We start from the raw sequence: 27,892 nt of genomic DNA on the forward strand, positions 1-27,892 counted from the left end.
TGGGAAAAAACCCCCCTCCCCCCTTTTCCCCAGCTGGAAAAACCTATCAGTCTATGCCTTTCCCCCTCTGCCTTTGCTCTCCAAAGTTCTACTAAAAGTCAAATAGGACAAACCAAAAATGATTTTGATTGCTCCAGACTGGCCTCACCAACACTGGTACCCACTCCTACGCAGCGTGTCACACATTTCTCCATGGCACCTACCTCAGACACCTTCCTTACTGGCTCAGCAGGAACCAAATTCTGCACCCTTAGCTCCAAACATTGAATCTTGCAGCTTGGCTAATCACTTAAATTCACCCTTAGCATCCCTCAGCAAACCTGTGATGGATGTCATTTTGGAGGCGAAAAGACCTAGTACTAGAAAATCTTATACTGACAAATGGAAAAGATTCTGTGCCTGGAATCAATCTCAAGGGATGAGCACAGCAGTGCCCAATTTACCTCAGATTTTCCAATACTTAACTGAGATGCTTTATATGGGCCTGTGTTTTTCTTCCATAAAAATCCATGCCTCAGCCATTTCAGCACATATCCCCCCTTCTCTCATCCTCTTCTAAAGCAGCATCTCAGAGGGCCAAAAACTTGAGACCACCCAGGCGAGCTCCAACCCCTGCCTGGGACCTTAACTTTGTATTGGAGAAACTCACTCTACCTCCTTTCGAGTCAGCTGCTACTGCAGACTTAAAATTTCTTTCTTGGAAAACAGCTTTCCTTATAGCAATCACTTCAGCTAGAAGGGTATCTGAATTACAGGCCCTTATGGCAGTGGAGCCTTTCATCATCTTTCATGCGGACAGGGTGTCACTCAGGACCAGTCCATCATTCATGCCCAAGGTGGTATCCAGTGTGGCTCTTAATCAGTCCATTAATCCTTAACAGATTCTGCATTCATTGGATGTACACAGGCAACTTAGATTCTACTTAGACAGGACTAAATCTCGAAGAAAATCTGAACAACTGCTGGTAGCATTTGCTGCAGGGGCAGAGGGGAAGGCTATTTGAAAGCAAACCATTTCTAAATGGATAAGCCATTGTATTCATTTCTGTTATAAGCACCATGGAAAGCCTGTCCCCCAGGGGATCAGATTTCATTCCACCAGGGCTGCATCTATTCCAGCGGAAGGATCATTAGGGTGGGAGGATGGCTTAATGGTTAAGGTGTTTACCTTACAGATGGAAGGTGCAGGGTTTGATTCTCACATGGGGTAATTGGCTAGGTTTGAAATGGCTCATAAGGGCAGTTAGCGTAGTTCTAACCTATGAACTTATGAACCTACTTCAGCAGCCTTTCTCAGAGGTGTTCCTACCAGGGATATTCTAGAAGCTGCTACCTGGAGTTCAGTTCATACTTTCACCAAGTTTTATCACTTACCAATTTTCTCTAAATCAAGAGCTAGCTTTGCCACTGCTGTTTTGCAGGACCTTATAGCTGGTCGTAATGCTGTATAAATCCATCCTCCCAACCTTAGCTTTGGGAATCTACCCAAATGTAATGACTGCAACAGTGAAACACGATTAACATAGTACAGTTGTGTACACTTACCATAAATGTAGATGTTTGAGTGTATTCACTGTTGCAGTCCTTTTTACCCTCCCTCCATCCCCCTGTTTTTCTTTTACTATACCTCTTCTTTCTTTTATTATGCTTAAAAGCCTTTTGGGTGTATTTGCTTTTGTTTGGGGGTATATTTTTTGTGTTTCTTATTTTATATAGCTACATATATATAGATATATATATATATATATATATATATATATATATATTTTGCTCCCTATTTGGGGGGGCACCTGACATCTGGGGCAAGAAAAACTGATGTAATGGCATCGGCTGCATGTTTTATACCCCTGCCGACCTGACGTCATGGAATAAGGGACAGCAACCAACGCAGGGCCCAAGACTTTGTTAATCAGGCCAACTTTGGGCAACCTGCCAGCAGATTACCCAATTGTAATGACTGCAACAGTGAATACACTTGAACATCTACATTTATGGTAAGTGTACACAACTGTACTTTCTTTTTGTTTCACTGTTGCACTCATCACATTTGGGTTATCTGCCTGCAGGTAGCCCTCAGCCGGGCCGAATACCAGAGTCTTGGGATTTCTTTGTCGGATGCTGTCACTTCTTCCATGATGTCAGGGGTATAAAACATGCAGCTGACATCATTACATCAGTCTTTCTTGCTGTGCGGTGCCTGAAGCAGTAGTAGCTCGCAAGTGCTGGTCGGCTGACTCCTGAAATTTTCATTTTCGAGTTTCAGACCTGAAGTCTTCTAAAAGATAAGTACCCAGATGGGGAAACTTTTTTCTTGCTCTAACCGATGTCAGAAAAAATGAATAATTGTCTTGCCTGTGGAAACCAAATACCTCATAGAGGATTTAATTCTTTCTGCGTCACCTGTTTAGGCCCAGATCATGACGTCTCTCGCTGTCAGTTTTGTGCCTCTTTCAACGCCCGAACTGTCCATCGTCGTGCAGTTTTTGTAGCTAAATGCTTTCGCCCTCGATCTCCGTACTCCGAAATGGCATCGATAAGCCATCCGACTACTGATCTTTCGATGAAGCATAAGGATAAAGACAGAAACAGACAGCATAGGTCCAAAACTGCAGACTACGCTACCATTAAGCTAGTCACCAGTCTGCCGGTACTCAGTGAGGCGCTTTCGCATCTGCTGATATCCGCTTCTACAGATTCGCAGGCCTCTACTGAGACCCATTCGGAGTCCGGTATACCGCAAGATGCTTCTTCGACTATGGAACCTGCGGATGTCTCTACCTTAGATGAGTCCGGAGTCGCAGTGCAAGCACCGGCTTCTGAGGGTGTATTCAGGCCTACCGATTTTCATATTAAACCGACAACTTCATTTCAAGCCAAAAATACTGAATTTCTCAGGCCTAAAGTTCGCACTACACCTAAGAAACTGATGTCCAAAGCGCATTCACAGGCCCACAGGCCTCAAAAACAAATGATTAGAATGGCTGAAGACCTTATTACCTTAATTAGGGGAATCCAGCCTTCCCCCTCAAAGAGACCTAGAACTGATTTTCCTTTTGATTCTTCTGATCAGGAATCTGATATCTCTGATGTTCATCATGCATACAGCTGCAGTCATAACAGATGGGTTCTCCTGCCGTCAGGCGGGTCCTCGGTCGGCCGAATTCCAAAGTCTAGGTCCAGCGTCGGTTGTCGTCGCTTCCTCCCTGACGTCAGTGCGACGGGTATAAAAGAACCAGCCAATGCCATTTTCTTCAGTCTTTTTTGCCGCGCGGTGCCCGAAGCAGAAGCAGTTCGCAAGTGCCGGTCGGCCATCTCCTGAGATTACAAAAAAATTGGAACCGAAGTCTTCTTAAAAGCTAAGTACCCCGTTGGGGAAACTTTTTCTTGCCTCAGACCGATGTCAGACAAAGTTAATAATTGTATTTCTTGTGGGAAGCAAATACCGCATAAGGATTTCCATTCCCTCTGTATACCTTGTTTAGGCCCAGACCACGACGTCTTGGTCTCTCGCTTTTGTGCTACATTCAACAAACGCACTATTAAGTGTCGGGCGGAGTTCACCCAGCATTATTTTGGGAAAGCATTTAACTATACTATGTCGTCGGATACTCCGACTCCGGTTTTGTCTAAAAAAACTCAAAAACAAGGACCGACACTCGAGGTCCGCGGCCTCTACCGACACCACGCCAAAGCCAATTAAACATGGTCCGGTTCTCAGCGAGGCGCCTACGCAGCCCCTGATTACCGACGACACATCTTTGGCGGTGTCTCCTGTACCCGAGGTTGCAGGCTCCTCGGCCCACACCCTGACTACAGATACCGAAGCCACGCTTGGCATTGAAACACAGAATGTGGACAGGTCCACCTCCAATCAAGGTGTCTTCAGACCTTCTTCTTCTTTCTCCATCAAGGCTTTCACCAAGTCTAAAGCTACCATGCACCCTAAGAGACCAGCTACACAGGGCCCATCTCCAGGCCCCATGCCTAAGAAACAGATGCTTAAAATGGCTAATCAGAGGTTCTCAGCCACCTCCGGACAAAAGACCCAGAGTGGAGGAAGATTCCCCCTCCTCTGATCAGGGCTCCATTATTTCAGAGCACTCTGATTATCAGGAACAGTCTTACTCTCCTTTTGAAGACTCTGATGCAGAGGAATCTATTCCTTCTGTATCCCCCCCTGAGGATTACTAATTTGGTGAAACTCTGCATACCTTAAGGGAACACTTCCACTGGGAAGGCCAGGATTATTCAGATTCCAAGAAAAGGCTTGTTATCCCAGCACAGGCCTCTGGCTATACCTCCTGTCCTGGACATCCTAGATGATGTTTACTTGGAGGCCTGCCTTAACCCGGACTCTCTCCCTCCAGCTCCAGTTAAGCCTGATAGGTACTACAGGGTTCCTGACTCACACCAATTTCTATACAAAAGCCATGCTGCTGACCTAGAAACCATCTCACAGGGCCCAAGGAGTTAAGGCCTCCATTGCCAAAACCCATTGCCTTCGAGAGATTCCAGATCCTTAGAAAGGTGTGGAAAAAAGGTATATACCTCGGCTACCTTATCCATGAGGGCCTTAAACTGTCAGTTTCATATGCTAAAATACCAACAGTTTCTGTTATCTCAATTGAAAAGTAAAATGTCGCAACCTGAACAACCAGACATGAAGGAGTTGCAGGATTTGATGCATAGTGCAGAACAAGTGGGTAAACATACCTTACAATGTGGTTTTGATGCTCTAGAGGCCTCATGTAGAGCTGCTGTTACAGGCTCAGTCATAAGGCATGCCTGGCTCAAGGAACAAGCCTTGCCTGATCATGTCAAAGCTAAATTACTAGACTCTCTTCAAAAGGATGTACTATTTGGGGCAAATGCTGAGGAAGTATTACAGAAAATGGAGGAAAAGGCTAAATCAATGCAAACTGTGAAAGAATTTCTGCAGGTTCAACCCCCACGTTTTAGTAGAAATTGGCCTTGCAAAAACTGGTCCTTTCCTGCCACAGACAGACCCCAAAGAGGCAGATACAGGCGCCCGAGGGGCAGAGGACAAACACAAGGCTCGTACAGAGGCAAACAATGGCAAGCTCCTACACAAAGAAGTGGTGAGGACAACTCACAATCTTTCAGAAAGCAAAACCAATGACTTTCCCCTTTGCATGCCAACCAGGTCTCAAATGGCAGCACCCTTAGGAGGAAAGCTGGCACTATTCTCAAAAAAATGGCATATTGTCACAAAGGACAAATGGATCCTGAATATTATAAACAGAGGCTACAAATTCCATTTTCATACCCTTCCAAAAATGAAAGGCATGCCAAACCTGCCACACAATCAAAGGGCAGAGGCACAAAAGTAAATTTCAGATCTTATAAACATGAAAGCTATTCAAGAGGTACCTACACACGAACAAGGTCAAGGTTTTTATTCCAGGCTATTTCTGGTGCCAAGGAAGGGCAAAGATTGGAGACCTATTTTGGATCTTTCCATCCGAAACACATTCCTACTCGTACCAAAATTCAAGATGCTCACTCTACAGCAGCTTCTTCCCATGCTGGGCAAGGAGTCTTGGCTGGTAACATTGGACCTCAAGGAGGCATACCTGCATGTCCCAATCAGACAAAATTGCAGAAGATACCTCAGATTTCTTGCAGGTTCAATACATTATCAATTCTCTGCATTGCCCTTTGGTTTATCTACTGCGCCCAGAGTATTCACGAAATGCCTGGCATCAGTAATTGTCTACTGCAGACTTCAAGGGATACAAATATACCCTTATTTGGACGACTGCCTGATCCAAGCGGACAGCAAGCACATTCTTCTGAAACATCTGGCTTATGTAATAATGTTATTAAACTCTCTAGGATACACAGTCAACAAAGAGAAATCAAAACTAATACCCTCTCGGAAGATAATTTTCCTGGGTGCCAATTTGGACACAAACACCCAGATGGCCTACCTCACGCCAGAGAAGCAGGGGCAACTAATTCAATATTTCAGAACACTGGCAAATTGCACCAGGCTGACTGCAAGGAAAATCCTGCAGGCTCTGGGATTCATGGCATCTTGCATCTTACTAATCCCATGTGCAAAGCTGCATATGAGAAAACTACAATGGTACCTAAAAAATATATGGTCTCAACACAGCCACAGTTTGGAAACAATGATACCACTAATTCCATGTCTGGAAAAGGAATTTCTGTGGTGGGCTCAAGCATGCCAAACAAACACAGGTCTTCCATTCAGCAAGCCTCAAGCAAATCAAGTCATCACAACAGACGCCTCGGACTACGCCTGGGGGGCACACATGACAGACCGGTGCATTCAGGGCAAATGGACCCAAAAAGAAAAGCACCTTCACATCAATCAAAAAGAAATGCTAGCAGTGATAAATGCTATTACAGCCTTCAAGGACCTTCTACAACCAGGTCAGCTATTGATAAGAACAGACAACACCACAGTTATGTGGTACATAGGCAAACAGGGAGGAACACATTCTTATCCCCTATGCAGACTGGCCATGTCACTTTGGAACATGGCCATGGACTTACAAATGGAGCTACAAGCACAGTACTTGCCAGGCAAGGAAAACACGCTGGCAGACAACCTAAGCAGGAATATGACAGATCCACACGAATGGAAGTTGCATCCAAAAGTTTTTACAGAAATAATCCAAGAATGGGGAAGGCCAGACATAGATCTCTTTGCCTCCCACAAAAATCATCATTTGACAAAATTCTGCTCAAGGATCTTCCATCCAAAGGCCTGGAGAGTGGACGCTCTCTCTTTCAGTTGGACATCAATGACAGTTTATGCCTTCCCACCTCTTCCTCTGCTGCCCAAAGTCCTATTGAAGACCAGAGCAGACAGACCAAAGATGATCCTCATTGCTCCGGACTGGCCAAGGCAACACTGGTACCCACTACTAAGGAGCCTGACTCATTCCCCACCATGGACCCTGCCTCTAATGCCTCTTCTTCTGACTCAGCACAGCTTCAAAACTCTTCACAGTCAGCTGAAGACACTCAATCTAGCCGCATGGAAGATTCCTTAGCATCACAGCAGGCCCTGCTCTCCAAGGAGGTGCAGGATGTCATTTTGGAGGCCAGAAGGCCATCAACTAGAAAAGCTTACTCTGCAAAATGGAAACGTTTTTGTGTTTGGAATGAGAAAAAGGGCCAGTGCCCTGGAAAACTGAATTTACCTCAAATACTACAATATTTGGCCGAACTGCTAAGCAGTGGACTTTCGTTCTCCTCCATCAAAATCCATGCCTCAGCCATTTCTGCAGAATACAACACTGGTCCACCTTTATTTTATCACCCTCTATTAAGACAGTTCCTCAGAGGGGCTAAGAATTTAAGACCTCCAAGAAAACAACCAATACCTGCTTGGGATCTTAATTTCATTCTGGAAAAACTGACCTTGCCCCCTTTTGAACCAGCTGCTTCATCAGATTTACAATATTTGTCCTGGAAAACAGCTTTCTTTCTGGCTATCACTTCAGCTCGTAGAGTTTCAGAACTACAGGCTCTTATGGCTGTCCAGCCTTACATCATCTTCCATCAGGACAGAGTTTCATTACGTACCAACCCGTCCTTTATGCCTAAAGTGGTATCCAGAGTAGCTTTAAATCAGGCCATACATTTACCTACTTTTTATCCTAATCCTCAAAACAAAGGGGAGAGATTACTGCATTTCTTGGACATCCACAGACAACTGCGTTATTATTTGGACAGAACAAAGCCTTTCAGAAAATCAGAACAGCTTTTTGTGGCCTATGGTAGGAGCTCAAGGAAAGTCAATATCCAAACAGACAATCTCAAAATGGATAGCCCACTGCATACGCTTTTGCTATTCCTTTCATGGCAAAACTGTACCTACAGGCATTAGAACTCATTCCACCAGGGCCACAGCCACCTCTGCAGCCTTCCTCAGAGGAGTTCCTACCAAGGATATTTTAGAAGCAGCCACTTGGAGTTCTGTGCATACCTTCTCTAAGCACTACAACCTACCATTATACTCCAAGTCTAGAGCAGGCTTTGCCACTGCAGTCTTGCAGGGCATTTTGGCTCCTCCTAGCTCCACCTAGTGCCTACCACCCCTTTCTTAGCTTTGGGATTCTACCCATCTGTTATGACTGCAGCTATATGCACGATGAACATAGTACAGTTTTGTACCTACCATAAATGTAGATGTTCGAGTGCTAATACAGCTGCAGTCCAGGTTTCCCTCCCACCTTCCCCTCTAGGGGTATTCTTTTATGGTGTATTTGCTTGCAACTACTGTTTTTTGATTATATTGCATTGCATTATTACATTATTTTATGTATTGCCTTCCTTCTGGGGGCACCTGACATCTGGGGCAAGAAAGACTGAAGAAAATGGTGTCGGCTGGTTCTTTTATACCCCTGTCGCACTGACGTCAGGGAGGAAGCGACGACAAACGATGCCGGACCTAGACTTTGGAATTCGGCCGACCGAGGACCCGCCTGACGGCAGGAGAACCCATCTGTTATGACTGCAGCTGTATTAGCACTCGAACATCTACATTTATGGTAGGTACAAAACTGTACTTTCCTTCTGACTACCAGACATACCCTTATCTACCTATGAGGATTCTGATGCAGAGGATTCCATTCCCTAGGATTCTGATGCAGAGGATTCCATTCCCTCTGCTTCCCCTCCAGAAGATTTTTCTTTTGGTGAAACCCTGCATAACCTTAAGGAGCATTTCTGCTGGGAAAGCCAGGACTACTCTCAATCCATAAAGAGACTCAGGGAATTTTTAAACCTGCCTCAGCACAGGCCTCTAGCTATCCTTCCTGTTCTGGAGATTGTAGAGGATGTTTTCTTGGAATCCATCCTTATCCCGGATACTTTGCCTCCAGCTCCCAGGAAACCTGACAGGTACTATAGAGTACCTGACTCTCACAAATTCCTTTTCAGGAATCCTACTGTGGATCCAGAGACCATTTCCCAAGGACCAAAAGGCATTAAGGCTACTACTGCCAAGAATCCCACCCCTTCTGACAGGGATTCTAGGGCTTTAGACAGATGGGGTAAGAAGGTATACACCTCTGCTGCTCTGGCCATTAGGGCTTTAAATTGCCAGTTTCATATGTTAAAGTGTCAGCAGCATATTATGGGGCTAATTAAACAGAAAATGATGTTGATTTCTGACTGTGCAGAACACAAAAATTTACAAGAGTTAATGCATTCTGCTGACCAAGTTGGTAAACATACTTTGCAGTGTGGTTTTGATGCTTTAGAAGCATCTTGTAGGGCTGCTGTCACTGGGTCTGTTCTTAGAAGGCATGCCTGGCTTAAGGAACAAAACTTGCCAGATCATGTCAAAGCAAAATTACTGGATGCACCCTTAAACATAGAGCACCTATTTGGCAATAAAGCAGAAGTTTTCAAAAGGATGGAGGAGAAAGCTAAATCTATGCAAACTGTTAAAGATTTCTTACAAGTACAGCCACCTAGATTCAGTAGGCATTGGCCTTCAAAGAACTGGTCCTTTCCAGTCCCTTCCAGGCCTTCTCAGTCCAAACACAAGGTCAGCAGACCCCCAAGACTTTAGTCTCAGGTTATGCACATATCTAAGCAGTGGGGTGCTCCCACTTCCAAAACAGGGAGTAGTAAGCCACCCTCCTATAGTAAACTTGTACAATGACTTATCCTTAACTCCCCCAAACCTTGCTCAAGTACTTGCACCTTTAGGAGGAAAACTCTCTCTGCATGCAAAAAACTGGGAATACATTACCCAAGACAAATGGGTTTTAAACATTGTTTCCCTATGATACAGATTCCACTTCCACTCACTCCCAACCCTAAGTGGATGGCCAGACCTCCCTCCCAAAGCAGTGGGCGGAGGCCCAAAAGCAAGTACTTTCTCTCCTCAGCATCAAGGCTGTTCAACCTGTCCCAGCAATACAAAGGGGACAAGGCTTTTATTCAAGACTGTTCCTGGTTCCCAGAAAAGAAAACTCCTGTCATCCTCTCCTGGATTTATCTATTCTCAACACCTTTCTGGTGGTTCCAAAATTCAAAATGCTAATTCTCCAACAGCTGCTTCCTATGTTAGCCAAGGATGCCTGGCTGGCAACCGTAGACTTAAAAGAAGCTTACCTGCACATCCCCATAAGGGAATCTTTCAGGAAATACCTTTGCTTCAGGTCAGGCTCTATGCACTACATTACTCTTTGGCTTATCTACTGCGCCCAGGGTATTCACAAAGTGCATAGCTCCAGCCATTGCTTTTTGCAGGCAGAGAAGTATTCAGATTTACCCATGCTTGGACGATTGCCGGATTCAGGTGGAAAGTCAGGACTTGCTACTACAGCACCTGGTATTTGTAAAGAGAATTCTAACTTCACTGGGGTACACTATCAATGAAAAGAAATCACACCTAGTACCCTACCAACAGATTGTATTCCTGGGAGCAAGCTTGAACACAACTTCCCAGATGGCATTCCTTACTCCAGAGAAACACATTTATTTGTCAACTTACTTCAACCTACTGGCCACCAAAACCCAGCTATCTGCAAGGAAAATACTGCAAGCTCTGGGGTTCATGGCCTCTTGCATTCTGTTAATTCCATATGCAAGACTGCATATGAGGAAACTTCAGTGGTATCTAAAAAGTGTATGGTGTTAACATTCTCAGGACCTGGAAACAATAATTCCTATCATTCCGTGTCTAAGGGCAGAGTTCCTTTGGTGGGCAGAGGCCTGAAACCACAACAAGGGACTCTCCTTCACTCTACCCCCTGCCGCCCACACCCTAACAACAGACGCATCAGACTATGCATGGGGGGCTCACATGGTAGGGCAGTGCATTCAGGGCAAATGGAACCCAAAGCGGATGCACCTGCATATCAATCAAAAAGAAATGTTAGCTGTATAGAATGCTCTGACAGCCTTCAAAGGCCTTATTTTTCCAGGACAACTATTGGTAAAGACAAACAACACCGCATAAACAAGCAGGGGGGAACACATTCCTACCCACGGCTCTGTGGAACACAGCTTTGAGCAGCCAAATGCACCTACAAGCTCAATTCCTGCCAGGCAAACTCAATTCACTGGCAGATGACTTGAGCAGAAATCTCATGTACCCACATGAATGGAAACTGGAACCAAAAATATTCAAACTTTTGGGGAATAGATGGGGGACACCAGAGGTGGACCTGTTTGCTTCCCCTCAGAACTATCAATTGAACAAATACTGCACCAGAACTCCCCACATCCAAGCTTGGAAGGGTGGATGCCCTCTCCTTTTCTTGGGAAAACCTCTCAGTCTGTGCCTTTCCCCCTCTGCCTCTCCTCTCGAAGGTTCTACTAAAGATCAAACAGGACAAGCCAAGGACAATCCTGATTACACCAGACTGGCCACGCCAGCACTGGTATCCTCTTTTGAGCAGTCTGACAGTGCTACAACCATGGCACCTGCCTCAGACCCCTTTCCTGCTGTCTCGGGGGGGGGGGCAAATTCTGCACCCTCAGCTACAGACCCTGAACCTTGCAGCCTGGCTAATCCCCTGAACCCTCCCCTAGCAACCCTCAGTAAGCAGGTGCTGGATCATTCTTGAGGTAAGGAGGCCTAGTACTAGAAAATCCTATTCAGAAAAGTGGAAAAGATAATGTTCCTGGTGTCAGTCTCAAGGGATGGCCACAACTGTGCCCAGCTTACCTCATATACTAGATTACTTAACAGAAATGCTCCACAAGGGCCTATCTTTCTCTTCAGTTAAGATTCATGCCTGTGCCATCTCAGCTCATTATAATACTGAGCCACCCCTCTTCTCTCATCCTCTGATAAAACAGTTCCTTAGAGGGGCCAAAAGTTTAAGACCCCTCAGGAGAGCTCCCACTCCAGCTTGGGACCTTAACTTTGTATTGGAAAAACTTACAATTCCCCCCTTTGAACCAGTTGCTACAGCAGAGTTGAAATTCCTCTCATGGAAAACAGCTTTACTTCTAGCCATCACATCAGCAAGAAGAATGTCTGAACTGCAGGCCCTTATGGCAGTGGAACCCTTCATTATCTTCCACGCAGACAGGGTTTCCCTCAGGACTAACCCATCTTTTATGCCCAATTTAGTGTCTAGTGTGGCTTTAAACCAGTGCATTCATTTGCCTACTTTTTCCCTAATCCTCAGAATAAAGGGGAAAGGATACTGCATTTTTTAGACGTGCACAGACAACTTAGAGTCAGCTTTGCTGCAGGAGCAGAGGAGAAGGCCATTTCAAAGTAAACCATATCTAAATGGATAGCACACTGCATCCATTTCTGCTACAAGCAGAATGGAAAACCTACCTCACAGGGGATAAGAACACATTCCACTAGGGCTACATCTACCTCTACTGCATTTATCAGAGGAGTCCCTACCAGGGACATCCTAGAAGCTGCGACCTGGAGCTCGGTACACACTTTCACCAAGCGTTACTACTTGCCTATCTTTTCTAAATCCAGAGCTGGATGTGCCACAGCAGTCTTACAGGGACTGATTGCCAGGCCTAATGCTTCCTAATCTACCTCCACTCTTTCTTAGCGTTGGGAATCAACCCAAATGTGATGACTGCAACAGTGAAACACGAAGAACATAGTACAGTTGTGTACACTTACCATAAATGTAGATGTTCGAGTGTATTCACTGTTGCAGTCCTGGTTACCCTCCCTCCAGCCCCCTGATTGTCTTTGCTTGCAACTATCCTTTTTGGTTTGGCATATCTTATACTATGTGTATTTGCTTTTTGCTGGGGGTGTTCCACACCATATAATTGCTTCATATTTTGGGGGCACCTGACATCTGGGCCAAGAAAAACTGATGTAATGGCGTCCGCTGCATGTTTTATGCCCCTGGCGACCTGACGTCATGGAGGAAGCGACAGCATCTGATGCAAAAATCCCAAGACTCTGGTATTCAGGTTGGCTGAGGGCTACCTGCAGGCAGATAATCCAAATGTGATGACTGCAACAGTGAATACACTCGAACATCTATATTTATGGTAAGTGTACACAACTGTACTATACTACTGCTCTGCTCATAAAATCGCAGCTAATTTTATCAAACGCTTTCTCTGGATCAAGACCCACCAACAATAGCAGCTTTTTCTTAGGTTGTGCTTCCCTCTGGGACATCATTGTAATGTTAACGTTGTCAGTTATTTGCCTTCCCTCAAGAAAACCACATTGAACTATTATCTGTCAATTTTGGCAACACTTGCACACTGTTAGCTAGTATAGACATAAGTACTTTGTAGTCATGGTTTTCAATTGAAATGGGTCTATATGAAGTTGGGTCTGATGAGTCTTTCACCTGATTGGGTAATACAGCCAGCCATGCCTCTCAAATTCTTTGCTCAATAATTCTGGACAAGCCAAAGTAATAGAAGACAAAGGCCCAAATTCAGGGACATTTAATTCACTTAAAAAGTTAACAGAGCAACAGTTTTTTTACATCAATGTGCATTTTCTGAACAATAGAAAGTATAACATTTTAGTGTTTGATATTATTAACTGACTGCAATCCTCAGGACTTTGTCAAAGAATCAACAATTTAATGACAGACAGGGCAAAACTATGAGACAAAATCAGGGGCATTCTACAGACTCAGGAATTGAGAGGTATGCATCCACCTCAGCTTTCTTCAAAATGCACGTGCTCCCCCTTTAAAATTCTGTCAGACAAAATATTCCATATCTTTATCACTTTATTCATTACTGATTTCCAGACCTCAACAGAAATTCTGTCTGTTCTTGGAGACGTTCTTGTTGATTTGATATACATAACCATTTATTTTCAAATCTCTTCCTGTCTTAGCTATTAATTTTTGAGCCTCATCTTCCTCTAACCTTGGCATAGTTAACCCTTCCGTAAATACTTCCATTTGAGCCTTTTCTTTATTCTTCATGCCTCACTCCTCTAGTTTATACAATTTTTCATTAACATTCAGAAATATCACCTCTAGAGAATAGAGACAGACATGTTGACAGTTGGCTGTCATCTACCTGCAACTACTATGTTACTAAGTGGGGAGAGATGTGCAGGTGTTAGTTTGAGGTATGCTGTGCTGGACTCTAGCAATTATTTTGTTTGTACTTTGTAGGACACAGCATGGGGACAGTATGGTTGCAGTGCAACATTGGGAGGATGAGTGTATATCTGTGGGCTTTTTTTGCCATTGCACATTGACTTTTGGTTTGTTTTGCATTAGTTAGTATGGGCTTTTTACCAGGATGTGTCACAGTTACTACTTGAAATATTTATTTATTTATTTTATTTGCAGTTGGTTTACCAGGATAGTCCATTGGGCCATTTGAACCCGTTTTCAATGGAGTCCTGGGGAGAAAAGCTCCAATAGCACTCTAGGTTACACTAGTTTAAAGATTATATTTATACAAGGGTTGCAGTTTTGAGCAAGACCTTTACAATTAATACAGCAAACATTGCAAATAATACACACTAGTGATGAGGTTGGAGTTAAAACTGACTGGCAATGGAACATTGCATTGTACAGCTGAGAGGCATTTCTTCTTAGGAACATACAGTTCATAGTTACAGTCTGATTCATTGTTTACAAATCGCATATAAGTAGTAACAGTCTGATGCATTATTTACAACTAACATATAAGAACTGGAATAAAAGTATATGGAGAGATGAATAGAAGGAGAAAGTTTTAGATGAGAATAAGATCGAGAAAGAGAGAGAGAGAAGGAATCTAAGGCATTGAATGAAGTGAAAAAGGAGTTTGTTTTCCACAGAATGAAGGGAACAACAGTTTGATATCATTTGTTATGTGGGGAGAGAGCAGGAGCATTCCCATTGGGATATTAGGTGTGAGTGAAGAGATTCTTTGAAAGAGTAATGGTTAGAAGTGGTACGAATGGAAGGTGGTAGGGATATTTGTGTATAGTATGTGCTTTTGTAAATCACAGGTAATACAAACTTCTAGGGGTATTCATTTGTGTAGTTACTCTGTTTATAAGGTTATGTGGTGCACTGATGTGAGCCCATCTTGGTCTGCATTAGATTTTTTTTTTTTGTGACTTCCCTAGGGCTCTGGTGGGGCTGTATTTCCCAGTGCAGAATATGTTTATGGATACCACCCATTATTTCTGAGCTGTATTCAAGCACAAAAATTTGTTTGGAGGTTGTCTTCCTGAGTCTTTTGAGTTATTTCTTATTTTCGCTTCAGGATGCAAAAAGAAACATATGTGGTTAGCATGAAACCCCATATGGAGCCAGGGATGGTAGTTATGTTGAACGCTTAAAATAGAGTGGTTTGCTGAAAGCATAAAAAATGCATCAGAATGTACTGAGCCATAACACTAGCTTCTCATTAAATCAAGCATGTAGGCTGTTAGAGTTGTTGAGCTGACTGGATTCATTCGAAGATAGGTTTTGACATGAGAATTATTTTAGTTAAAGCAAATATTTTACTTAAAGACATTTACAACTGTACAGAGAAGGTAAAATCAGGTAATGTTAAACTGGTGGGTCTGTTGGAAAAGGTAGAAGTTCTTTTTATGTAGTGATTGCATTTTTTTTTTTGCTTGCTTGTTTTTTTTTAAGGCTTGAGTGCCACATTTAATTTAAATGTGAAAACAGCATTTTGGATAAATATTTTTCTTCTTTGTAGACAGAATTTAAGATGCCAGTTTCCTTTGTGTGTTAGTGAGAAAACCTGGGCATATTAAAATATCACCCCAGAGAGGAAGAAGATTGCAGTCTTCTCTTGATATGCCTTTTATTATAGGGCATTCAGTGACATGTCTACCCAGTTTGTCTGTTTTTGGAGGTATAGTGAGCGAGCCATTTACTTCCTACCAGATTCATAGGTGTACAAGGCTAGCTGCCCTTGCAGGCTATTTTCAGCCTAGCTACTTTCCCTTAAAGATGAGATTCAAACCCAGTACCTTGTGTTTGTGAGGTAAATACCTTAACCATTATGCCATACCCTAGATAACCTGTGATGTTTTGTTCTGTGTCTTTGCAGAACTGTATGATAGGTGAATATTTTTAAATCCAGTAAAAATGCTGGAGTTGTATATGAAGCAGTTGTTGAAACTTCAGAAGACTAAATGTATATTTCTTAAGTAGAATGGTTGCAGTGAGCTGCGGTAAGTGAAATAGGTAAATGTTTGAAATTGTTCTTTTTACTGGCTATATAGTTTGATATCTTATTATAAGATGTAAACTATCCTTATCTCATTCACTTTGAATATCTAGTGTGCTTCTGAGTGCTTTGAGTTAATACTGCATATTGTATCTTGTGCAGATGCATATTTGTACTGGATGTGTGGCATGACTGATTTTGAAGATGAGTTTTGCCATTGCTTTATATTTTAGTTGAGTTGCCTGTAAAAAGTGAGCCTACAGCCCAGGCTTTCTTCATTTGTATGTATAGTGTGCCGTATTCCTTCCAACCTCATAGATAACCAGTGATGTTTAGTTGTTGGCCTTTGCAGAGTTGCACAATAATAGTAAACGTTTATTACATCACAATAAAAAAGTCTGGAGCTGCTTATGAAGAGTTTGCTGAATGTTCAGCAGTGTAAATGTTTTGGTTGTATTTTATTTAAGTACCATTGTTCCAGTGAACTGTTGTAAATGTGTAGAAGTTTCTGTTTGTTTTTTAATGTTTATGTATGTTTGATGCTTTATTATATGATATAGACTAGTTTTAGCTTCGCTATCTGGTGTGTTCATAGAAGCTTTGAGAGAGACTGTATGTTTTAAATTAATATTGCACATTATATGCCCATTTGTTAGTTTTTACAATGTCCCATGTCTTGTTGGAACTGCCTGTATATACTAAATATGAGACATGTTATTGATATACATATACAATTTAATGTGTATTGCTTTATTTTTTAGCTCAGTTCCTTGCAAATATCAAGCCTTTTCCCCACCACTTTTGGGCTTTATATTCCCTCCTCTCATTCTTTCAAACATAGTTTGGTGCGGAGGCCAGGTTACTATCTTTCTTGGGAGGCTGCATTTTTTTCATTAAACCTTACTTCCCCGGCCTGTTAGCAATCACAGTTGCCAGGACCTATGAGTAACTGCTTACCCTCATCCATGTCCCTGCCCTCCTTTGCAGGTGCACTTCTTCCACTGGTTCCCCTACTTAAGTCTAGTTTTGATCCTCGCATCCATGATCACTCAATACTGTGGGACTCTATTGCCTTTTCTCTGCACTTCTACAGAATATGTGCTCCAACATTGGCCTGTCACCCTAGTCCTTTATCAATCAGTTCCTGTAGCTCTTGTGATTTCTGTTCAAATTTTGGATTGCTAGGAGTGCAATAAGGATTTATCTTTCTGCTTCATGGAGCTGGCTGAATGCTGTATTTTATTTTTCATAATTATTTGTTGTGATAAAATAGGTAGTGTATTTAAAGAAAGGAGTACATTGACTCAGCTGGAAAAATAACTAGGTTAGCAGTTATGTTACTAGCTTTTATTGTACATGCTTACACAGTAGACTAAGGGGCATACCTCTCAAACTCTTAGAGCAAGAAATTTGGACAAAGTGTAAATAGTGGGGGGACAAAGGCCCATAAATAGGAAACATTTTTAAATATTCCTCTTGCAAACTTAGAAAGTTGATAGAACAACAGGTTTTGCATTAGAATGAATTTTCTGATGGGTATGAAGTCTTAAACTCAAATATCTTACATTATTTTCTGACTTCAATTCTCAGTTATTTGTAAGTGAATTGCCAGAAAACAACAATTTTATGCGAAGCAAATCAAAACTGTGAGGTAAAAATCTAGACATTCTGTGAAAATCTGGACAGTTGAGAGGTATGACTAAGGGACATATGTTGAATTAAGCTCATATTTTATTTTTTTTTCTGCCAACAAAGTTTCTTTTCTTTGAGCGCACCACTAAAGTAATGTTGGTGAAGGAGTTGTAGTGACATTTTTAAATTCTCTTTTTTTGGATGAAACAGTCTGCCTATAATATTCATTAAGCTAAATGATGTAGAGTTGCTCTCTTTTTGGTTCACTAATGAATCCTGTTATATAGGAATATCATTAAACTAGTTACTTTTAACTTCAATTATTACATAAAAAAGTTGAAAATTATTTTTCTAAGTGGTTTATTCTACTGACTTTTCTGTTTTTCTAAGCATGTTTTTTTCTCTTTTTGCAGACAGCATGTTTTCGAGAAGAAAGGGATGTGCTCGTAAATGGAGACAAACAGTGGATTACTTCTTTGCACTATGCATTCCAGGATGAAAACTATTTAGTGAGTGTAATTTTGTGCTTGTGTGAGTTTAAGTAGCATTACATAAGCTTGAAATTTTGCAATGACATGAGTACTGACTGCTGCAAAGTAGTACCACGTACTGTTGAAACAACAATATTTAATCTTTTCTGGAACTTTTAAAGTTATAGGGCATGACTTTTTTTGTCCTATGCTTCTGTGTATTATTCAGTGGATTTGTTTGTGCCTCAACATTTGTTTTGCTGCGTAAAACTTAATGCAGGACGTTTTATCCAAACAGAAATTAAGGTGTGCAGCACAGTCATACCACAGTTGCTGCCTTACAGCACTTGGTTCTCCAGTTCAGTCCTCCGCTGTGTGTTTTCTATATGGGGTCTCTACATTCATCCTGTGTCTGTGAGGGTTTTCGCTGGGTGTTCTAGTTTTCCAAGTGAACTGGCAAACCCCTAAATTGCCTGTAGTTGTGTGCTCTCTGTGCGACTTGAGTGAGTGTGTGTGTGTGTGTGTGTGTGTGTGTGTGTATGATGGCAGTGGTCAGTCGCATTCTACAGTGGGTTGCTAACCTATCGGCCCTTTGACTGCTGAGATAGGATCCAGCTCCCCAATGACCCTGCATTGAATTAGTAGATAGCAGATTAATGAAGGTCAGTCACAAGGCTACACTAATGTGCTCTGTTTAACAGGTCAGAAACATTTAATACAAGATACGTTGTATGTATATAAGGCCTTTTTTGTATTTTGCAGTGCTGCAGTTTGTAGCCTGTTAATAGCAACTGATCTGTTTCAGAAATCCAAAAAACCGCTGACAGTCCTGTACTCAAAAACTTTTATTCGGGAAACCACAACAGTTAAGCGCATTCTACTACCACTTCGGATGTATCTTTTGAAAGTTGGTTTAACAAAGAAATTATTTTCAACTGTGACAACGTTAATGTTGTGCAAAGAAGCACTTTTCAACAGTCCCTTTCCACTTTTGAAAACAAACTGTCTAAATGCAAGAAGTTACAAGTGGAAAATGCCTACTTTCTTGAGTGTATCAAGAAAAAGGTAGTGCCGAAGGGACTTGGGTATTGGAAATTACCTACAGGTTTGACTGCAGATTCTTCATTATACTGTGAGTTGGTTACTCTGTTTGATAGGCAAGGTACTGAATTGCTTGAAATTTTGATGAACAACAACAACAAAGTTAATGATTTGTTACACTCCGAACTTTCTGAGTTGGACAGAGTGTTACATGATGATCTTTTGTTTCAACATTCTGTTTCTGCCTACCAACATGTGTTAAATAATGTGGACAAGATCATTGTGGATGATAAAAACCGCAAAATAAAAAAACTTGACAGAGATATTAGAGCCTGTCAGTCTGGTATGGCCTACCCTAGACCAACGGCAACTCGTGTTCAAGATACTTCATACAACGACTCTCCTGATGGTAACGGTCCTGTGAGAGGTGGAGCTGAAGAGCAACCGGATCATTGAGCCCCTTTAGGGGAAGAACCGTTGAGGAGATCGGAAAGGATACGCAACCAAACACAACAGCAGAGTTACAGTCAACATTGGCCCTATGTGAACCAGGGTTATTAGTGGAATTATTTTCAACAGAACACGAGGCGACAACAATCCAGATGGAGTTAAATGATTTGGTAACTGGTTTGCATTTTCATACATCGGATGTTAGTTCTTGTTCCAACTCTGAAGACGTGTGTTATGAGTCGGGGGATGTATGCACCATGTCCTCTTCTATTGTTTATAACACAGCAGGTGGCTTCTCAGTTTATAACTTTTCTAACCAGTTCTTTGATGCTGACATAGCTAACCTGTTATGTAAAGGCTTTAATTTTGTACCTGCAAAACATTCTGACATTGTACAACTAATTCTTGACTTGAAACTTTTTGTGCGTAAGATAAACTTACGTTTATCGGTTGATTCCGTTTCACATAGTATTCATGGTAACGCTTTAAGAAAGAAAAGCGTTTTTAATCCGCCCCTTGTCAGTTTTTTGACTATTTTTGAAAGTATGGTTAAATTTGAATTTAGAACTCTCTTGAGTTCAAGGTCCGTTTGTGATGACACTGGGTTGAATTTATCCAGCACTGAATATGTTTTATTAAGAAAATTATGTATGGTTAAATCACTCAGAGTCATGAAACCGGACAAAGGGGGTGGAGCAGTGCTCATGACTAGATGTGACTACCACTACAGAATGAATACTCTGCTTTTAGATGATGCTATGTATGAAGTTTCCCTGAATTTTGTCAATATTTCACATTATAGGATTGATTTACTTCTTAAAGACCTGTTTGATCAGGGACAAATTGATGTTGAACTTTATGAATTTCTCACAGTTAGATTTTCTAGTGTGATGAGTATTTTCGGCATACCTAAAATACACAAAGATAGGAACAATCCTCCTATGAGTCCAGTTGTTAGTGCAGCGGGATCTAAAACACATTTTATGGGTAAATATCTTGACATTATGCTTAAAAATGTTTTGAAAGATGTGGAACACATTTGTATAGATTCCTGGCACTTTTTGACAAAACTTAAAAACTTGCCTTTTGATGAGAATGTTAGTTTTCTAACTGTGGATAATACCAACTTGTTTAACGTCATACCACACTCTTTGGGTTTGGAATGGTTTGAAGAATTTTTGTTTGACTGTAATTTATTTGATAATAACCAGGTTTCTGTTTTGGTAACACTTATGGAATTTATTTTAAAGTTTAACTTTGTTTATTTTGATGGACAGTGTTTTTTTTACAGAAGTGTGGGGTGGCTATGGGGGTCTCATGCGCTCCCATTTTTGCAAACATTTTTATGTACATGTGGGAGAAGAAATTTCTCTTGCATTCTTCTTTTTCCAGTCAGTGGGCTCTGTATGTATGTTATATTGATGATTTATTCTTTGTCTGGAATGGTGATCCAGCAGAAGTGTCACATTTTTTGACCTATACCTCTCAAGACATCTGCAACAACTGGAAAGGCCACAGAAATACCTCACTAAAAGAGTCACAGGCCTTAAGCAGATGCCCTATGCTGACTGCCTTAAAAAACTCCAGCTATACTCTGTCACATATTGTCTACTCCGAGGCGATCTCTGCGTAACATACAAGACCATGTCAAACCCAGAGCTGTTGGACATGCTACACTTAAAGAAATCCCAATCCCTCAGAGCCACACGCTCCAAGGATCTAAACCTTGTCATCACAATAAACAAAACATGCTGGAGGGATAGGTTCCTGACCCAGAGACTCACCAGACTCTGGAATAGACTTGCCCATACGTGTCAAGCAGAGCTCCTCTTTGGCCCTCTTCAAAAAGAACATTGATGATTGGATGGGAGAAAAGAAATTCACACCAGGGATCATGTCAGTCGCCCTGCTAGACAGGGGTCCAGGGAAGTAAATAATGTGGGAATTGTTATGGCTAGGCTTCTATAGGCCCTAGGGCCGATAGCCTAGTACCAACCTATGAACCTATATCAACAGTACAACGCAGTTTTTAAGATTTACTTCAAAAAATAATGTAGACGAAATTCACTTTTTGGATGTTACTATAAGAAAGGATTTGACCAACGCCTCCTTTGTTAGTGATTTGTACAGGAAGCCTACATATAGCAACAGTCTATTACACTATCAGAGTAGTCACCTGGAACATGTCAAGAAAGGAGTTGTTAAAGGTCAATTTATTAGAGTTTCATGCATGGTTAGCAGCACTGAATATTTTCATACTCAGATTAATTGTTTAAAGGGTATGTTTTTGGCTAGAGGATATCCTCTGGAATTAATTGACAACGTCATTAGTGAGGTTTCAAATATGAGACTAGATGGGAAATTGTGCCCGTTACTTTTAGACAATACTTATGCAGCGAACACGACCAAAAACACCACTCTTGGGGAAGTAGACAACGAACAAGTTTGTTCCTTCATTACAAATTTCTCTTTAGATCACAATGAGATGTACAGTATTTTAAAGAAGTATTGGAGAATTTTTTATGGACAAGATACTATCTTGAGTAAGGTTGGTGTATACCCTATGGTTGTTTATAGGAGAGGGGCTACCATCACAAATTTACTGGAGAGGGAATTTCATCCTATTACAAGTAATGGTGGGTTAGGCACCAGGAAGTGTGGGTTTTGTTCACAATGTTCTTACATTTTGAACACAGACAAGATTATTATTAACCACACAGTTAAGTCCAACAGTAGATTTTCTTGCAGCACTGCGGGGGTTATTTATGCAGCTTTGTGTATTAATTGTAAGGGGTTCTACATTGGTAAAATCAAAAGGCACTTTAAAGACAGGGTATACGAACATCTTAGGGCTATAAGAACCCAGAACAACACTAGTGCTTTATTCAAACACATCAATAAAAACCCTGGACATGATTTTAGATTTTGTGTCATTGAAAAAGTCCCACAGAACCCTAGAGGTGGTCCATGGGAAGATTATCTTGATTTTAGAGAATTGTTTTGGCAGATTAAATTAGATGCCACTGCCTTCCCTGGCTTGAATGATGCAACAAATTTAACTAGCCTACTTAAATTGCGAGCATGTGAAATTTAAAGTTGTTCAATTTTTAATATATTAATATCCTATTTTATTATTGCTAATTTTAGATAAAGTTATTTTTAGGGTGTAGAGTTGTTTGTGTTTATATACTATGTTGTTTTTTATGGCTATGGCATTTTTTATTGCACTTGGCACTTCAAGCATATAGAACTATTTACTTGATTGTTTAATTGAATCAGGTGATGCTTTTATGCTATAGATTAAACATGTTTTTGTTTTATTTCAGTTCTGATGAAGTCAGCCTGTGGTTGCTGACAAAAGCGCTTAACTGTTGTGGTTTCCCGAATAAAAGTTTTTGAGTACATGACTGTCGGCGTTTTTTTTTTATTTCTGTCAAGTTTTCTGTTGGTTCTTGGTTTCGTAACTGATCTGTTTCACTCGACAGTTTTCCTGTAAACATTTTCTGTTTGTGTAATTTTTCCTTGATTTCTCTCCTGTGGTATCAGCTGTTAGGCTATTACCTTTCAGAAGAAACTTGCACACTTACGCTGTCTTGCATGCTGTGTGAACCATTGTTTAGTGACTGTTACTTTGTATAGCTTGCCTTGTGTTTTGCTGTTTCTCGTTGTCCTTTCTGCAAACAAATTCTTAGGGAAACTAAAATTATCATATGACTTTATATTTTTTTCAACCAGAAATATGAGACATCCTTGTATTTTGTCTCAGCTCTGTGGAAATAGCTTCCACAGTTACAAAAAGGGTAGACTGCCATTCTATACTTTGTTCTGAATATTCAGCTAGAATACCTTAACAGCATTCTGATGGGTTCATGTAGCTGCCATCAACTATTGCAGAGAGTTATGTTTATCCTGAGGGTTTAGATGAATTATAACAGCTGCTACATTTACCTTGTCAGCCTGTAACCTTCTTCAAACTCAAGCCAGCTTCCGTAGCTGGAGGTAGAGCATTTTCAGATGGCTTCATTATGTACTTAACTGTTCAACTGAGCTTGTATTGTGTTCTGGGTCATCAGAAGAAAATTATTTTTCCCATGACCATGTTCATCATTCACAGTATCTCAGTGGCATATGGGTTCTGTGACTGCACAAGCCCTCTCTGGCAGATTTCCAGAGCTCATAATTACCTCCTCTGACTAAGGGATCAGATAAGCTCTTCTTCACTGTCAGGGCAAGCCTGACCCATGTCAGAGGATGTCACTTGTTCAGTCTTTTAGTGCCAGCTGTAGGAGTCACACAGATGAGTGTCCTCAATGGCCTGCATTGGTGGATCACAGCTTCCAGACTTAGAAAACATTCCTTTGGGAACTTCCCTTCCCCTTTATTATTGTATACTTTTGATTTCTATCTGTTTTGTGTAAAATGTGTGTGTATACATACACACACACACACACACACACACATATATATATATATATATATATATATATATATATATATATATATATATTCACACACACACACACACACACACACACACAAACACGTGTGTGTCACATCTGTCTCTGTTTTGTTTATCTACTTCCTATTGAAGTTCTGACAGGAAAATGTTGCCTTTTTTCACTTTTTTCTTTAGCTATATATTTAATGCTGATTTAGCTGTTTTGTTGTGATTTTACCCCAAATTACTTTATTTCCATTATCTGTGGATATTTTTTTTTTGTCTCTGACAAAGGAATTTCTAAGTAAATGCTTATTCATGCCATTGTAAAAGGTTTCTCCTTGATTTAAGAGCATATGTTTGACTTTTTGCAACAATTTGGACAAGTGAATTTTACTCGATACTGTGACTGTGTGTATTGATCTTTACTACACAGGTTGTTGATCAAGGTGTAGCACATTTTAAATTTTTCTGCTATATTTTATGCAGTTTAGCTTGATTTCCAGTGTGGTGACATACTTTGTTTTCTATTACTGCTGCCCTTAGAGTGTATTATTATGTCTGGTATTTGTTCTCCTGACTTGATGGATCCTGACGTATCTGCTCCCTTTATATCCAATTGCACGTAAAAAGAAAGAAAACAAATAAACAAAAACATGCCTCAGACTACAGTTTGTGACTCTGTTGTTGCCTAAAGCTGGCCAGCAGACCACTTACCTTTTTCCCCTTCACCCTCTTGTGTGAGCCGACAGACCTCTATTGTACAGGGGGGGGGGGGGTTAGACATAGCCTCCTGGGCTGTTCCAGCACCTGGTTCAGGTACAGGAGAACTAAGCCTTTAAGTGCAGGAAAAGTCTAGGATAAGAGCCCTTGCCAAACATAATACAATGTCCATGATATTTTGACTGCTAGTGTAGTTCACAGTAAAAAGTAACAGAAACTTCACCACACTGCAATCAGGTTATTACCATGTGTAAGGCTGATGTGGTTTCCTTAGCTAAAAGCGTTTTACAGTCAGCTAATTTCAGAGACTATGCTCCTATTCAGAATGACTAAGGGTCTACCTTCTCTGAAGATCAGCCTATGGCTGCACATTTTGTTGCGGACTCTTGATGCAGACAATAGTGAACACCATCCACTGTGATTCTTCAGAAAGTGAACAGGTTTAAAAACCCAAGCAGATGTTCACCTTTTCACAGATGGTAGCTAGGTTTAAAGTTGTATTTGACTGGAAGCAATCTGGATCTGTGCCAGAGATTGGCAGAGTCTATTATCTCACTGAGGATGAGATTACACATGTTTTGGCTGTTCCTCCTCTGTTACTGGCATTAGAAGATGTCTGAATCAATTCCTAAAAAGTTAATGGGGAAATACAAGGTGTACTCTGATCTTGCAACTCTCTTTTCCCCTTTATTAGCCAACTCAGTTGCAGTTTTTCCAACTCCCAACTCTAACAAGAAGTCCTTGGCTTCTTCCAGCCCTACTCCCCTGGATAAAATTGGCATGGGGTTAGAATCTCGTGGGGGGGGGGGGGGGGTTGGCTCAGTCTGGTAATTTAGTCTTTAAAAATCTAAATTATCAAGACTTTGTGTAGAGGTTTATTTTGCAGTCTGCTTACAGTTTACATGACTTTGCAGCATCTTTGCCTGCTGAACAGAAATGTTACATGAATGAAATTGTTTCTAGTGTGACTCGGGTTTCGAAATATGCTTTCAGAAGTGTCTTGGAAGCCCAGGCGCATCTGTTCTGACCAGTACTCCTTCACTTGTTGCAAACAGGGCTTATAGAAGCCATTCCTGCACCACAAAAAGAAAATAATTTTACTAAAGAATAATTTTAGTACCAAAAAGGAACTATTGTGGAGACTATTGTTAGATTTGTCTTATCTTAATACCTTTTTGAAAATACCCAAATTCAAAATGCTCACGCTGCAGACTGTCCTACCTCTTTTTCCGATCCACTGTTTTATGGTGACTTTAGGTCTGAAAGATGAATAACATCAGATTCCAACTGCTCTCAACTTCAGAAAATGTCTGAGATATGCTGTGTTTGTCTCGCATTATCATCAGTTTTCTGCATTATTCTTTGGGCTGCCTACTGCACCTCAATTATTCAAGAGTGCCTGGCTCCTGTGGTTGCTTACTGCAGGACCCAAGGCATCCATATTGTCCCTTATTTAGACAACTTGCTAATTTGTGCAGAGTCAGTTTGTGGGTGTTTGGAATCATTAGACAAGGTCTTGACCATTCTAGCTCACCTGGACTTCAAGTTGAACCCTGAAAGGTCCTGTCTCACACCATCTCAAAGAATTCCTGGGATGTATGATAGACACAGAAAAAAAATGGACTTTCTACAAGAAGACAAAGTTCTGACTTATCAAAAGATTTTCATGGATTTCTATGTTCAAGAAACTGCGACAGCAAGAGAGTTTCTCAAAATTCTGGGCCTTGTGGCATCAGTGATCCTCATGATACCACTGGCCAAATTCCATATGAGAAATATTAAAAGGTACTTAAAAAGATTATTGGTCCCAGCACCTGCATCCCTTAGAGTTCCAGGACCCAGTGCTGGAATTTGTGAAATGAAAGTTATAGTGGTGGAGGGATCAGATGCCTCTCAATCCAGGCCTACCCTTCTCCCTCCAGACCCCAGTTCAGTCAGTCCAGATAGACTCATCAGATTTTGCGTGGGAGCAATGTCCAGGGGAGTTCAAGTGCAAGGCAGATCTGGTCTTTTTAATGCTGCAAAGCACATAAACGTCAAAGAAATGTTAGCAGTGATTCAGGCCTTCACCACTTATGGTCTTCAAGTCCGCTTTTAGAGGTCACAGGCAATACCACAGCCATGTAGTATTTGAGCACACAAGGGGATACAAGGACATGCGCTGTTTTTTGGTTGGCAGTGATAGCTGGGAAGCTAGCCTTACAGTATTCTCTGATTCTTCAGGCCTCATACATCCAGTCAGAGCAAAACATTGTGGCAGACAGACTAAGCAGATCCTGGGCAGACCCTTATGAGTGGAAACTCAGGGCAGATGTCTTCCTAGATTTGGTCCAGATGTGGGAAACACATTAAATAGATCTGTTCACCCCTTTTAAAAACAGACAGTTGGAAAAATTCTCTTTGAGACATCCTTGCAGCCATGCTTGGAGAGCAGACACATTCTTACTTGGATGGGAATATTCTTATATGCATGTCTACCCTTTCCACTGATAACCATGGTACTTCTGGAGAGTCAGACAGAATTACCAAAGATCATTGTGGTGCAGCCCTTTTTACCCAAGCAAAGTTGTTTCTCTCTTTTAATGAAAATGGCCAAGAGCAATTTCCACAAGCTTCCACATTCTCTGGATCTGATCACACTGTGTCAGAGGTAACTGGTGCATCTTAACTTAGAACAATTGCAGCTGACATCCTGGATGATCCTATCTTAATACTTTTCAGGCAGTTGTTCCATGAGGATGTGCGGTAGGTATTGAGGGAGGCAAAAATAACTTGTAACTAGAAAATCTTATGTTTACAAGTGGAAGAGGTTTTCTCTGTGGTGTCTAACCAGTAACAGAGGGCTCGGTGTGGTGTCCACACCTCTGGTTTTTAAATATTTGTGTGAGCTACTCAACTTTGGCTGATCTTATGCATTTATCAAGGTGCATTGTGTGACCATCTCAGTTTCTTTCCCCATGGATACCCTCTTCTCTTTTTGTGATCAAACCATTTATGAAATGAGTGTTGCACTTGAAACTTC

General features: G+C 41.3%; 1 protein-coding gene across 2 annotated transcripts in view; it reads left to right on the forward strand.

Moving 5' to 3' along the window:
• CDC42BPA (CDC42 binding protein kinase alpha) overlaps window positions 1-27,892 on the forward strand; it is a 3,351,611-nt gene that overhangs the window by 912,188 nt on the left and 2,411,531 nt on the right. For both annotated transcript variants that reach the window (XM_044059574.1, XM_044059584.1), the window contains exon 4: window positions 18,162-18,257. In XM_044059574.1, the coding sequence (XP_043915509.1) occupies window positions 18,162-18,257 (96 nt within the window). The remainder of the gene's footprint in view (window positions 1-18,161; window positions 18,258-27,892) is intronic.

The sequence above is a fragment of the Protopterus annectens genome, chromosome 1.part2, assembly GCF_019279795.1.
Source record: "Protopterus annectens isolate FY-2018-M chromosome 1.part2, PAN1.0, whole genome shotgun sequence".
NCBI lineage: Eukaryota > Metazoa > Chordata > Ceratodontiformes > Protopteridae > Protopterus > Protopterus annectens.